At 36.8% G+C, this 13,474-nt stretch overlaps 1 protein-coding gene across 5 annotated transcripts in view; it reads right to left on the reverse strand.

The window, feature by feature from the left end:
- LOC121351528 (ABI family member 3 binding protein) overlaps positions 1-13,474 on the reverse strand; it is a 136,523-nt gene that overhangs the window by 110,546 nt on the left and 12,503 nt on the right. For all 5 annotated transcript variants that reach the window (XM_041463732.1, XM_041463731.1, XM_041463730.1 and 2 more), the window contains exon 2: positions 5,402-5,581. In XM_041463732.1, coding sequence (XP_041319666.1) covers positions 5,402-5,581 — 180 coding nt within the window. The remainder of the gene's footprint in view (positions 1-5,401; positions 5,582-13,474) is intronic.

Raw genomic sequence — 13,474 nt, forward strand, 5'->3', positions numbered from 1 at the left:
CAGAAATAAAGTCCAAAGAGTGACAACCTTCAATTCTTTAACCACAAAATACTCTAGGAAAACACCCACATGTATCAGAGAAGTGCTCCTCCATGAATCCATGCCTAATTATTAGTGATGTAATTCCCCATAGGCTATTATATTAATAAATATAATTATTAAAAGAATAAAGCTTCTATTACCCACCTTAACAGCTTATGAAGACGAGCAGAATGTAACAGATACATGTCACTGACATATCAGATTAACAAAGATGTCTTACTTTCACATGGCATGAGCTAATCTATCAAATCAGTGGCAGCAGGCAACTAACATACACTAGAAAATGCTAGGAAATTCTGCTTCTGTTCAAGCACACTATTCAGGGCCCAGCCAACATGCACTTGCAAGCAAAACAATGTAAGTATGAACTGACTGATGAACTGAACTTAAATCTTAAAATAGTGTTACAAATGCATTATTACAATTCATGGACCACCGGATTCAGAAAGCAAAACAAAGTAAGTTTTTGCTTCAGGCTGCAAGCCCTTAATCTGTATTTAGGGATTGCTAAAAACTTCCCATGGGATGTTGTTAAGGGCAAAGTTGGAAGAAGGGGAGGATGGAAAGTGTTGTAGTGTAACAAGCATGGGAGAAGACAGAGAAGTCGGACAAAGAGGCTGGCATGAATGAACTGCTGCTGATCAATGCACTTGTCTAGAGGAAGGGGCATCTACTGGACACCTCAGCTCCTCTCTTCCACTAGACTCTGCTAGCATTAGCAATGAGAACTTGCTTCCTGGTAAGTTAGCAGGAGGCAACATAATGCTGAATTAACATCACGTTATTTGGTATCTTGTAGCTAATACAACTGCCAGTTTCTGGTAACTGATAAGAAACTGCACAGCAAGATCTTTTAGCTAAGCACTGCTCTAGCACAGACCCCTGAGTTACACTTTCTAAAATGTGCTCAAGGTGGTACTAGTAGCCTGCCATATACATACATAAACAGGAAATTCACACAACACTTACTGGCATTGTTATGAAGCGGGATTACCAATACATTCTCCTCTTACACTGTACAATCTTGTACAAGAAAAGGAAAAGCAAAAGTATTGCCCAACTTTGAGCTGGTTTTAGAAACTGAAAGGGAAAATAATTTTGTTCATTCTGTTAAGTAATTTCTGTTCATTCTTGCAAAAATTTCCTCTCTCCACCCAAATTTTTGGGTTTCTCCAACAGTAGCAACAATTTCTAGGAGGTTGACTTGCAATCTTCCTAGCCAAGTTAAGAAAGACTACCACAAATCTCTTAAGCAAATACTTTCTTTACAAGTCAGGAAGACTGAAAAAAATAAGATAAAGTTTTAAGTCAAGCCCAGAGCTTTTGGATGGGTCCATTCACCTTTCTATTAGTCCAGCGGAATAAACCTCTTGATATCTTTTGACACTGAATAGCTTTCATGACCAAAAATCATGTTGTTTACTGTCATGTGAGCTCATAATGTACAAACTACATCTGGTATCCTGAAACAGAGGCATAATTCTTGGGAACAAACTTTGCTGCTGCCTCGTCATTGTCATTGTCATTGACATTGACATTTCAGTATGTTCAGATCTATCTACTAGAGCATGAAGCTGCTCAAGACTTTGCTGCCAGCAGAAACTCATCACAAGTTCAGGAAATCCAACAGGATCCTTTTCTCTTTGCCCATGCCCTCTGCAGGCAGATCCCAATTTATTGATAATGTTATCCAATTGCTGCCTCAATTACTATATAATTTGCAAAATGAAGGGAAAACATATTTTAAGGTAAGAATTACTGCAGTGAGATGCTGAATATTTTAATGGATGAAATGTAGGTGAATGTCACATGTACAAAAGCATATCTTCCTTCTGAAAATCCTAGGACATGTCATGTCCTTAATAATTTCTTTAAAAATATATACATCTATAGAAATGTAATTTTATAAATTAATACATCTGCTGCCTTCAAGCGTCCTGTTAACAGGATCATAAAAGGTGTGTGACCCAGCAAAAAAGCTGACAATAAATTTCATATTAATATACAATGGGTGTGCTGGACATATGGAATTTATGGGCCTTACAAATATATATTGTTGTGTATATTGTCATCTTCCATACTCCAGTTCCAACTGGGGGCAATTATCCCAAACAGAATACCGATTATGCTGCTCCATTAACAAAACCAGGGATGAAGAACTAAATCAAGGAAATGTGGAAATTTCTCCAAGGCGCTTCATTCTACTTGTAGATCTACACTCTTTGTTAGAAAGCAGAAATTACATTTTAAAGGACTGACATATTTTAGGAAGGGAATAATGGCTTATATGCGAAGTATGTGTGGTTTATGGTTTTTTACATTAGCCTAACACATAAATTAAAGTTGTTTTTTTTTTTTTAGTATTGTTTACAGCTGATTGTGTATCTGTATGATTTTTCCTTAAACATTTTCACAGAATAAACAATTTTAATGCTACCAGAACAAGATCCACTTTCATGGATCTTCCATTTTCCTGGATCTAATCTCTCTCCCAGGGATTATATTCCACAGCATTGCTCCTTAATGTATTAGAAAAACATACATACTTTTTAGACAGTTGAAAATGCCCTTAAACATCCATTTCTAATCTTTATTTCACTACAAACTAATTTAAGGTGTGATCATAGTCCCTGAATTGACTGGGAAAGGTTTCTTTTTCCACGAACCACTAAAACTGACATGGGAGAAAGTATTAAATTGCATTAGTCTTGATCTAAACAGACCATAATAAATGTTCATATTTGGGAACCTCTTCTTCCACATTCTGCTCAATAAAAACCTCACCTACCACTGTTCAGGGAAGCCTATAAACTCACCGGCTTTCTGTAAAATTCAGGTAAGTCCAAGCACGACAGGACCAAAAAGGAGTTCTCAGGGCAAAAATGAATGTTTTTTTTTGTATAAACCTAGTTGCTTTGACTGTGGAAAAACATGTGGAACACACTGAACACTACTTTCAGAGTGTGCAGCGGCACTTGGATCACTAGAATATCTAGAACATGGGACAGACAACTTTGAGTGTGAAATTTATAAGTATATTGTTTTAATATGAAGACAACATACTAGGCCAACTTCATCACATACGAGATGTACCAGAAGTACAAAGATAATCTGAGATTTTTCAGCAATAGGGTCTAGGGGATTTATATCTTTAGCATATTTCTTGCGAGTATTTTCATTGTCCCTCTATAACACCTTGCTTTTTCTAAAATCAATATAAAGTGTATGCTAGAGCTGAGGTCTCTGGCTGCCACAATAAAACTTAATCATTGTTCCTAGAATTGAGAACCATTCTGCAGTTCTTCCAGTTTCTGCCAACAACTGATCCCTAATAATGGTGGGGAGGAGGGAGTGTGCTAGCAATCATTTCTGTCTTCATTTCTGCCACACAAGTCACTCTAAAGTAGAGCCAAAAGCACAACTGTTGTTTATTGCTTTAGCTCGTGTTCCATACATATTTGGAAAGCAAAGTCAAAGCTGCAATTTAATGTTGTGTTTAATATTCGTGAAATGGGAAAGATTATGCACTCTCTGTTTCCAATAAACAAGTCCCCAAGGCACTCAATCTAACCCTAAATCTCTCAACTAAAAGCAACAGCTCCAATAAACGTACTGGTAATTCCTCGAATAAATGTTTGCAACTTGAAGTACATATTGCTGATAACTTCTTTTACTCCTGTCTTTTCAAAGATGACATTTTTTGAAGGTTAGAAATGCTTGTCTTGCTATCTATATTATGTTGCATTTTGCATGTTTAGTTACTGGACATTCAGAAGTCACAAGCATAGATTTATTGTCACAAGGAAACTGACAACTTCTATTAGCATGAGGAAGATAAAATTTTGATGCTATTCTCCTTTGAAAGAATCATAAAGGAAGAGTATTCCTCAACATTTGTGCTTTTCCCTCTCCAGACACCCTACAGCAAATGGATATGCATATGGTCAGTGCTCTGATGTGCTGTGGAACTAAAGAAAGGTGCCTAGATTCCAGCCATTACCTGTTATGGTTAAAGCTACAAAATATCAATATTCCTGAAATTCCAGGTAAATTTGAGCTTTCAGATTTGCAAAACATTAGATATAAAAGCTTCTATTACATAGGGAGGGAAAATGATTTTATGCAATGTTACATTCAGTCTTTTATTTTGTTCTTCCCTAAGATCTCAGAATACCTGAAAAAATTAATCCTCAAAAATTAATCCTCACTACTCCTGATACAGGCATTTTTATGCCTAATGCACAATATACTACAGAAAATCCTGTACATCATTCTTAGTGAACTGATTCAAAAGTTACGCATAGGATGAATCAGGTAAGCCAGACCCAACTTAAGCAATGGTTATGAAGTCAAACACTGGATGGGTGATAGAATTACAGGGGGATCCCTGTACCAACCTAGGAGTATCAACCTAGGAAAAGGAAAGTTAACCTTTGCCATAGTGATCCTATCAGTCTCCAATATCTTAATTATTCTGTGTCCAACATATTTTTTTTTTTTTTTCAGTTTTTATTCTGCAGTTTTCAGCCTGGAGCAGACACCCACAGCAGCCTGAACTGAACACAAGAAAACCAATGGCAATTATTACTTCTGTGCTCATGCATCCTTTCCTCCCCCTTGCTTTACACCAAGATCACAAGCATTACAATGATGAGGGTGAATTGATTCATTTTAGGATAGAAAAACTTAAAGAAATCAATAGAAAAATCTTTAGGGATTCAACATATTTCTCAAAAGGTCAAATCCTGATAAATCAATGTTCTAATAATTCATTCTTCCTTCTCCCTATTCCAGATAGCAGGATATAGCATTCTTGACATGGTTTAATCTCTTCCATAAAACAGTTCATGGAATTCCATCAGTAACTTCTGACATGGTAGTTAGAGGTTAATCTATAACATACAATACTGGAGTAGATCCCTACAAGAAGAGGCATCATGTTGATATGAATGTTTCTGTCAAAAAGAATCAACCACACAATTCTCAAGACTCACATTGTTTCTTCTAATGTTTGTAAAAGCATGCATATTTCCCTCAAGTTCTACTTTCTAGCTGCATCTTTAAGCAAATCATCCCATTTGATGGGTGATGTGTTCAAGTATAGTACAGGCTCTCACTAAAACGAAAATCCCCAAAACAAATACCAGTAAGCAAAATTTCCAGACAATAAGAACTAGTTGCTCTCCTTGAAGGATCTGCTTATTCCACTTTCCATTGAAATTCGTGACAGCAACCTTAAACAAACACAAAGAAACTGTGAGTAACAGCCCAATAAAACAAAAAATTAGGTGAACATATTCTCCTCAGTCGCTTCCCATAATTCTCTACAACAACAGCATGCAAAGCAAATATGACTTACCAAGTTCTGTTAAGTAGTTTTTTCCTTCTGAAGGTAAAGGAATGTACTGATTAGAAAAGAAGCTGCTTCCATAACCCAGGACAAAACCTTCTAGTTTGGTGCTTTGACTTGGTCGAAGATACCTCATGCAAACAGTGTCATCTGTCGCGTTGATCTGAACCTTCAGACTCTGCCTTTTCACTGGGGAAAGAGTGAAAAAGAGAAGATCAGAATGCATTACCTTGCCATCACATATTCAGTAATGGAACATGACAATGTAACAATATAGTGCTGTTTAATTTGCTAACAGCATGCAACTGAAAAATTTCTTATAGGCGATGTCCCCTGGAAACACAATGTATTTATAAAAGCAAACTAACAGTCATGTATAGTAATGGTTGCCAACATGACTGTTTTTCCACTAGTTTAGCGTTAGCATTTGCTTTAACATCTACATTTGCAGTAGTAAAACCATGCATGAAGTAATTGGAAAAAATGCAAGTGTTTTTTCCTTTAAATGCAAGAGTTATAGTAGTATTACCCATATGTAGGACCCATAGGAGAGAAATGTACAAGTTTTTGGTTTGATGGGTTCTTTTGCTTCTTAGTAGAAAATATGAAGTTGTAAAATTAAGTTAATCAGTTAATCACACTCAAAAATTATGGTAGATGATAAACAGCAACTAGATCCAAATAAATCTTCTAAAATTTTTCCCCCTATGTTGGGCTGGAAATGTAATTTTGTATTTGGAATTGCACCAGGACACCTAACTAACATAAATACTCAAAACTACGAAGAAACTCTTTTTAAACATTCATTTTTATGCTTTCCAGGGGAACAGCACATAAAGTAAGAAACATCTTGCATATCCATCTGCAAAAATTTAACTTTTAGCAACAGAGAATGACTTCACAACAGAATAACTAACTTTTTAGGCTACAAGTTGGTGTTCTGGCTTCTTCTTGGTGGGGTAAGGGAGGATTGGCTTTTCCCTTTTCCTTCCTTGGTATGTACAATTTTAATACTCCCTTGTTACTGTTAGGCCTATCATATTTTCAGAACTGTTGAATTGCTGGCTTTTCCCCAAAGTTACAACACCAGCACTGGACTAGTACATTTTGTGTTGTTATTTCTCTTCTCATTCTCAAAATATAAATTTTTATCCCCAGCAGATTTTCAGGCATCTGTTCAATCATGAGGGTTGAAATTAACTTATCAGGAAAAAACAGAATTTTGCAGATAATAATTTTGCTTCGGGAACGAAATCCTGAACAACTATGAGATAAATGATAAATAATACATCATTAAACAATAGCATAGAGCGATACTAAACTTTTCTTTCTTTTCTTTCTTTCTTTCTTTCTTTCTTTCTTTCTTTCTTTCTTTCTTTCTTTCTTTCTTTCTTTCCTTTCTTTCTCTCTTTCTTTCTCTCTTTCTTTTTCTCTCTCTCTGCAATTGCAGACTGGTATTTAAACTTTCTCTAGACAAGTACATACTGATTCTCTGGTATCACCCCAACATACCCTGCTTTTTTTAGAGAAATTCTAATGACTAGAGTTGCCAAGACACCAAAACCCTCACTTCGTTTTAGTAGATGATTTGAGCATCTGCAGTTTTCTGCACACAGAATGTAAAGCCTTAAGCCAACACTTTATGCCTCTTCCCTTTACAGAAAGAAGTGTACAAGTAAAATTGATGCAAAACATCTGCCTCCCTTCCTTTATCTAAAGACTGATCAAGAAAAATCATTCAGCCAGGAAACTGTCACAATTTTCCGAAGGCAACTCTGCCAGGTTCCAGAAGACTGCAAGGCTTCTAGAAAACTCAGTTCTCTGGCATTCTCAGCAGAGCAATGCCTTCACGGGGGAAAGGACAGCAGTGGTTCTAATCTCTGTGACATCCTAGCTCATTTATTTTCAGTACACAAGACTGCTGAGGATGGGCAACTCTGAATATTGACAGGACTCGAGATAGCACAAACCAGGAAGAAAACACAACACACTTCAAATACCCCAAACTGGGTTCATAAAGACAGTGAAAACTGGTAACAAAGTTTAGGATTATTATCCTGACTGACAGTGAGCTACATCTATTTAAATTTTGGATTCTTCAAAACCCATTAAGCATTATTGAAATGATGGTTTCCTGGTCTCCATTGAGAACTCACGTCTAAGAATAAAAGAAGACTTACAGAACTTAATTCAAATATGTCAATTTGATTTCCATAATAAAATTCTTAATCAGTCTCAAACCTGAATTTATAAAAAAAAAATAGAGAACATCTATTTAATTTTAAACTTATAATAATTTAAACCATTTTTCCCTACAATTGTATCTATGTATCTCTGTTATACTTTACATCAATTTGAAGATTTAATTCTACATCAAGATTATATTCAACTGGGTCTGATTTCAGTTAGATGGGTACTGTTGTTTATTCATAAGCAGTCAATTATAGTGACAAAGGGTCTTGATTTTATGAAACCCTTAAAACTCAGTGAGGTTTCTGCAATTAGAAAGCTTAAATGGGATCCCAAAACAGTAGTAGCTTTAAGATAATACCCTTTAGATCTCTTTTTTTATAGCTAGCATATCAAAACTACCAAGAGAGCTTTCAAAATCAAACACATTTCTAGCAGAAAATAAACAGGAATAATATATTAAAAAAAAAAAAAAAAAAAAAAAAAAAAAAAAGATAATAAGGCAGGAAAGAAGAAAAGAAGATGCCCTTGAAATTTAAAAAATAAATCCTTGTCCTCACCACCCTGTCTTGACAGGGCAGGTCATTTTCCTCTCATTTACTTTTAAGTACAGTGATGACAAAAAGTATTGCAGAGTCCCTGTAGAGTTTAGGAAAAAAACATTAAGAAAAAATTATTTAGGTTGGAAAAGACCATCAAGACCATCATCAAGTTCAACCATAAACCTATCACTGTCAAGTTCACCACTAAACTAGGTCCCCAAGTGCCTCATCTACACAACTTTCAAATACCTCCAGGGATTGTGCCTCAAACATCATTAGTCTGTTCGAACGTTTCACGTTTTGGTGAAGATATTTTTTCTCGTATCCAACCTAAGGCTCCCCTGGCACAACCTGAGGCCATTTGCCCTTGCTCTGTTACTTGTTACTTGGGAGAAGAGGCTAATCCCCACCTGGCCCCTACACCCTCCTTTCAGGCAGTTGTGGAGAGAGAGATAAGGTCCCCCCAAGCCTCCTTTACTCCAGCTTCCTCAACTCCTCCTCATAGGACTTTTGCTCCAGTCCCTTCATCACCTTTGAGGCCCTTCTGTGGACATGCTTCAGCTCCCCAACATCTTTCTTGTAAAGAGGGACCCAAAACTTTATACAGGATTTAGAGTGCAGCCCTACCAGTGCCAAGTACAGGGCAGTGACCACTTCCCTGGTTCTGCTTGGCACACTATTGCTGATAAAAGCTGGGCTTCCTTTGGGCTTTTGGCCACCTGGGCACACCCTGGCTCATGCTCAGCTGCTGGATACCAGAACACCCAAGTCCTTTCTCACCAGGCAGCTTTGGGTTGTCAAGAGACAGGTGCAGCATTTGGCCTTGCTGAAGGTACACAATATCCACAACATTTCCTCGTCCAGTAAGTGAGTGACTCAATCATAAGAGGAGATCAGTTTAGGCAAGCAGGACCTGTCTTTCCTAAAACCTGACCCCAAAGAGCAGCAAAGAGCAAGCAGACAAATCTCCTTCATTTTAACTTAGTTTTTCAGCGAAAATAACTGCTAAAGCAACAACACAGATGCCACACTTCATATGACTAAACCACATTCCTATTCATGGACTGTGTACATTCCAGAATCAGTGAAAATGAGGGATGAATATTAACTGGTAAAACAATAAATGACCAGTTTCTAGAAGTGTATGAACAGAAGTGGAGCAACCAAGGACGAGGAGAGCTCAATTCTACGTGCTGCACAGACACTGCCAGTCTAATCAAGAGAGGGCCAGCCTGGAGCAAGGCAGATACAAATGATATATAAATTATCTTGGCAAATGGGTACTGCCCCCAGCAGCATATTAACAATATAGATTTCACTTGTGCTGATCTCAGTGTTTTGAACAACTAACGAGGAAAACATTCTCATTCTGAGTAATATGTCTCTTTTAGTCATCACTCAGATAAATATTCATTAAATATGATTGAATGGACAAGGGAAGTCATAGGAACTTAACTCTTATGATACTGGGATAAGAATCTCTTTGATTTTGAGAAAATATTTTTTTTGTATCAGGATTCCAAGAGAACTTTTTTCCCCTGCATCTCCTTGATAAAGGTCTTAAATGATAAACTAGATGCCCTCTAATTCCATTCATTTGTGCCAGTTTTTGTTAGTGAAACCCTGGTCTTAAGAATTTGTATTTGTAACGTAATTCTTTTACATTGAGGCCATTTCCAAGTGGAAGATTCTGAGATCTATAGGTACCTCTGAAACACAATCTTTCCCTCCATGCTTGCCAACAGAAATTCCACACTGATCTGCAAGTATTCTCTTCAACAAAAGTCATTTGATGGCCAAGATCAGCAGGAGAAACTGTGCAAAGCACATCTGAAGTAAAAGCACAACATTAAGTGCATCAGAGCACTTGGAGTGTTGGAATCACTCTGAGAAAAGGAGTCTGTCTATACTAGGACAGAATGAAAAACGGCTTAATAATGAATCAGCTGCATCATCAGAGAACCAGCCCACCACCAGCTCTTCAGAAAGAAGAAAATAGCTACCAATGGCCCAAAGAATCCAGCTGGAAGCACCATAGTTTGCTAGTTGGAATGTATAGGCAACAGGAGACAAAGGCAAGAACGTATTGAAACTTTTAAAAGTTTAGATGTTACTTTCACTCACACCAGGAGTCTCCTACACGCTTTAAGTGTGCATGGTTTCTTGTGATCAAATACAGTCCTATTTTTTGTTTTTATCCATAGAGTGAGGATCCTTGAACTCTGCCCTACAAAACCAGAGGGTGAATACAGCTGTAGTGTATTACAGGAAATTTAGCTTTGTTGCCAGAATTCCTTTTGCCTTACATTGAAACAGTTTATTTTCCACTATTTCAAAGATTTTAAGGGGCATGAAGGCAAGACCCAGCACTGCCTCCCAGAGTGCTAGACAAATGAAGTGTGCCTTATGAAAATATATTAGCACCATCTATTTGTGAGCACTACCTCATTTATTCAAATCATTCACAGCAGTGGTTTGATTTTTCCAAATCTGGTGTCATAGTACCACCAGGCAAGTTTTCAATGATAATCTAAAACTATGAAACTTTTATTTTCTGCTCTTTTATATTTTTGTATTTATTTTGGCAGCCAAACATGGAGAAATATTGGCTGCTTGGCTGCAACCCAAATATATCTTAAAATGGGAAACATTTAAAAATAGTTCTGTTTCTATGTACTACAATAAACAAGACACACTTTTAAGCAGCCACATGCACAGAATAATGGAATAACTTAGGGTGGAAGCAACTTCTCTAAGTCATCTAGTTCAACTCCCTGCTCAGAGTCTCAATTTGCTCAGGGCCACATCCAGCTGAGTCTTGAACATCTCTGGGGTAATCTGTTTCAGTGCTTAGCATACTTCTGTTTAAAAAAAAAGTCCTAATATCTAACTGGAATTTCCCGTATTGCAGTTTGTGCCCAGTGCCTCTTGCCAAATTACTCTGCACTTCTGCAGAAAATGTCTTTGTATTCTCTAATAAGATAGCTGAGGATCCTTTCTCATGAGAGATTACATCAAACACTAAGGTTCTTAGCTGTGAAATTCACATTCACAAATACTCTGAGTGATGAAAGTAGGTGCAACAAAGAATACCTTTTTAGAGGAGGGTGAGCTAACAGCCTGGCATGTAGTTTTGACATTTGCAAATGAAGTTCCCCAATCATTTTTTTCAAAGTATTATTATGCCTACACAAGTCTAACATTGCTTCAGAAGAATTGGCTGTCAACCTGCAGCAGTCAACTGTGCAAAACAAAAACAAGCATGTCTATCTACAAAAACCTAAACCTTGAGTTCTCAACTTTCACCTTCAAACTACTTTCATTTCAAAGAAATTTTTTTAGGCGTATCAACATTCTTAACAGAATGCACACAGCAAATTAAATAGCATAAACTGTAGTTCCCTCCATATTTCTTTCTTATCTGAGGGCATTTTAGTAATTTAAATGATAGAGAAATTTACTACTAAATGAATAGGAATTTCAGGAGTAGCTGAAATACACAGTAGGGAGTGGTACTCAATACTGGTGTTCAGCTGAAGGTAGTGACACAAAAGGAAAAGATGCCCTGTGAGGGCCCAGGGTGAGCCCCATCCCTTCCTGTGTCCTTTCTCACAGCACTATTTCAAGGTTACTGACACCTTTTCCTCCAGTTGCTTTGCACATTTGGTTTTATTAATGCTAATCAGAAATATACTGTTCTTTAATGTTATAAACTAAACATATACTTCTGAAAGAGAATTGTTAGAGCATTTATATTACAAAATTACAAGGTTTTAAAACTTATTTTGCCAATTCCTCTGTAGTGATTATTACCGTTCAGAACTGAGTGAATAAACTGTACTCATTAGTACTTTAGTTGGATCAATGCAGAGTAAAGATGTAGTTATTAGCAATTCCAGCTTCTGTATAGCTACAGAAACCATTGTACAAAGGAAATTTGTAGCTCAAATGTTGCCATCTGTTTTGCCTATTTCCAGGTCATTCAGGAACTTCACTGAAGCTCCACTTCCATTTTTATCACTATCTCCTTCACAAGGTTCCTTCAACATGCTGGTTTAAACTTGGGATCCCATTCCAGTGGTCCAACCCCCAGTTCCACCTTCCATTCTGCAGGTGATTTTTATTATTTATTAAAATATGAAACAAAACTGAAAACAAGGAAGAAAACTGTTGTTTGAAAATAACCAAGCTCTGATGAAAAAGGGAAGAGGAGTTATACCTCTAAAAACTTCTTTGGTGTGATTTAAAAGAACTGACCCTGGCTCCTCTTGTGGGATTTCTGTTTAATTTTGATTTTGAACATTAGAAAACCTTTATGTGTCCAGTTAGTAAACTTAGTTTGGTTTTTGATGGTAAAAATTTATAAAATTCAACAATGAACAATTCAACATTTTTGAAGGATAAAGTCAAAAGCAAGCCTATTCATTATTTTCAATGCATAATGCCCTTTGAAACTCCTTCAAGCTGAATAATTTTTGATAGATAACACTTTTATAACTTTTTATTATAATTTTAATAATAATAATTTTAATAACTTATAATTTTAATAACTTTTAAAATAAACAGTGCACAAATTTAAAAGGACAAGACAAAAACTACTTGTTAATAAAGAAACCTGAAACCCTTATTTCAATTTAGATTATGGATCATTTATTTGTAGTAGGATAAAGCTTAATTTTGATCTGATGTCTTTAGGTTCTCCAGGCCCTTGTTCCCCTGGCTTTACTCTCAAAGCTCCTTATTGTTGTTTTTTCCAGACTGGCCTGGTATGTATTTTTCAGGATGTAATTTCACCTGGAGAGAGCTGATGAGACAGTGACTGCATCTTGCCCAAAAGAGCTGTCTTTCCAGTCCTGGCTCCTTCTCCTGTCCAAGGAAACAAGTCCAAGGCAACTCCACCCAGGCTGGGCTATGAAGAAAAATGTGTCCTGGCCAAAGAACCTGACAGATTCTGCATAAATATATTCAATACAGGCAAGCAGAAGACTGTGGAGAGGAAGGAGAATCTCACAAATTTTCTAGGTCTAACTCTCTATTTTAAGCCTTTAAAAAGCATCAGCCAATGCAAACACCAAAAGAGAAATGTGGTCTTTGGACATGGCCTCATACAAGGTGGTCATACTTTAGAGCTGATCAGTTGAATAAAATCAGGGACTTTCTCTAACAACCTCTCCTCAGTAGGAAAAGCTCAACAAAATACCAAGAACTTGAGCAGGTGAAGAATTCAAATGCTGTTGGACTGGCTCTGCCCATAAACTTCAAATGTATTGAAGCAATTGGCACTCAAGACCATAGACCCTAATGCAGGAAGTCTCTTATGACTGTGCTCCTGAGTAGGCAGTGTATTATC

The sequence above is a fragment of the Pyrgilauda ruficollis genome, unplaced genomic scaffold (genome assembly GCF_017590135.1).
Source record: "Pyrgilauda ruficollis isolate IOZ18807 unplaced genomic scaffold, ASM1759013v1 scaffold17, whole genome shotgun sequence".
Taxonomy (NCBI): domain Eukaryota; kingdom Metazoa; phylum Chordata; class Aves; order Passeriformes; family Passeridae; genus Pyrgilauda; species Pyrgilauda ruficollis.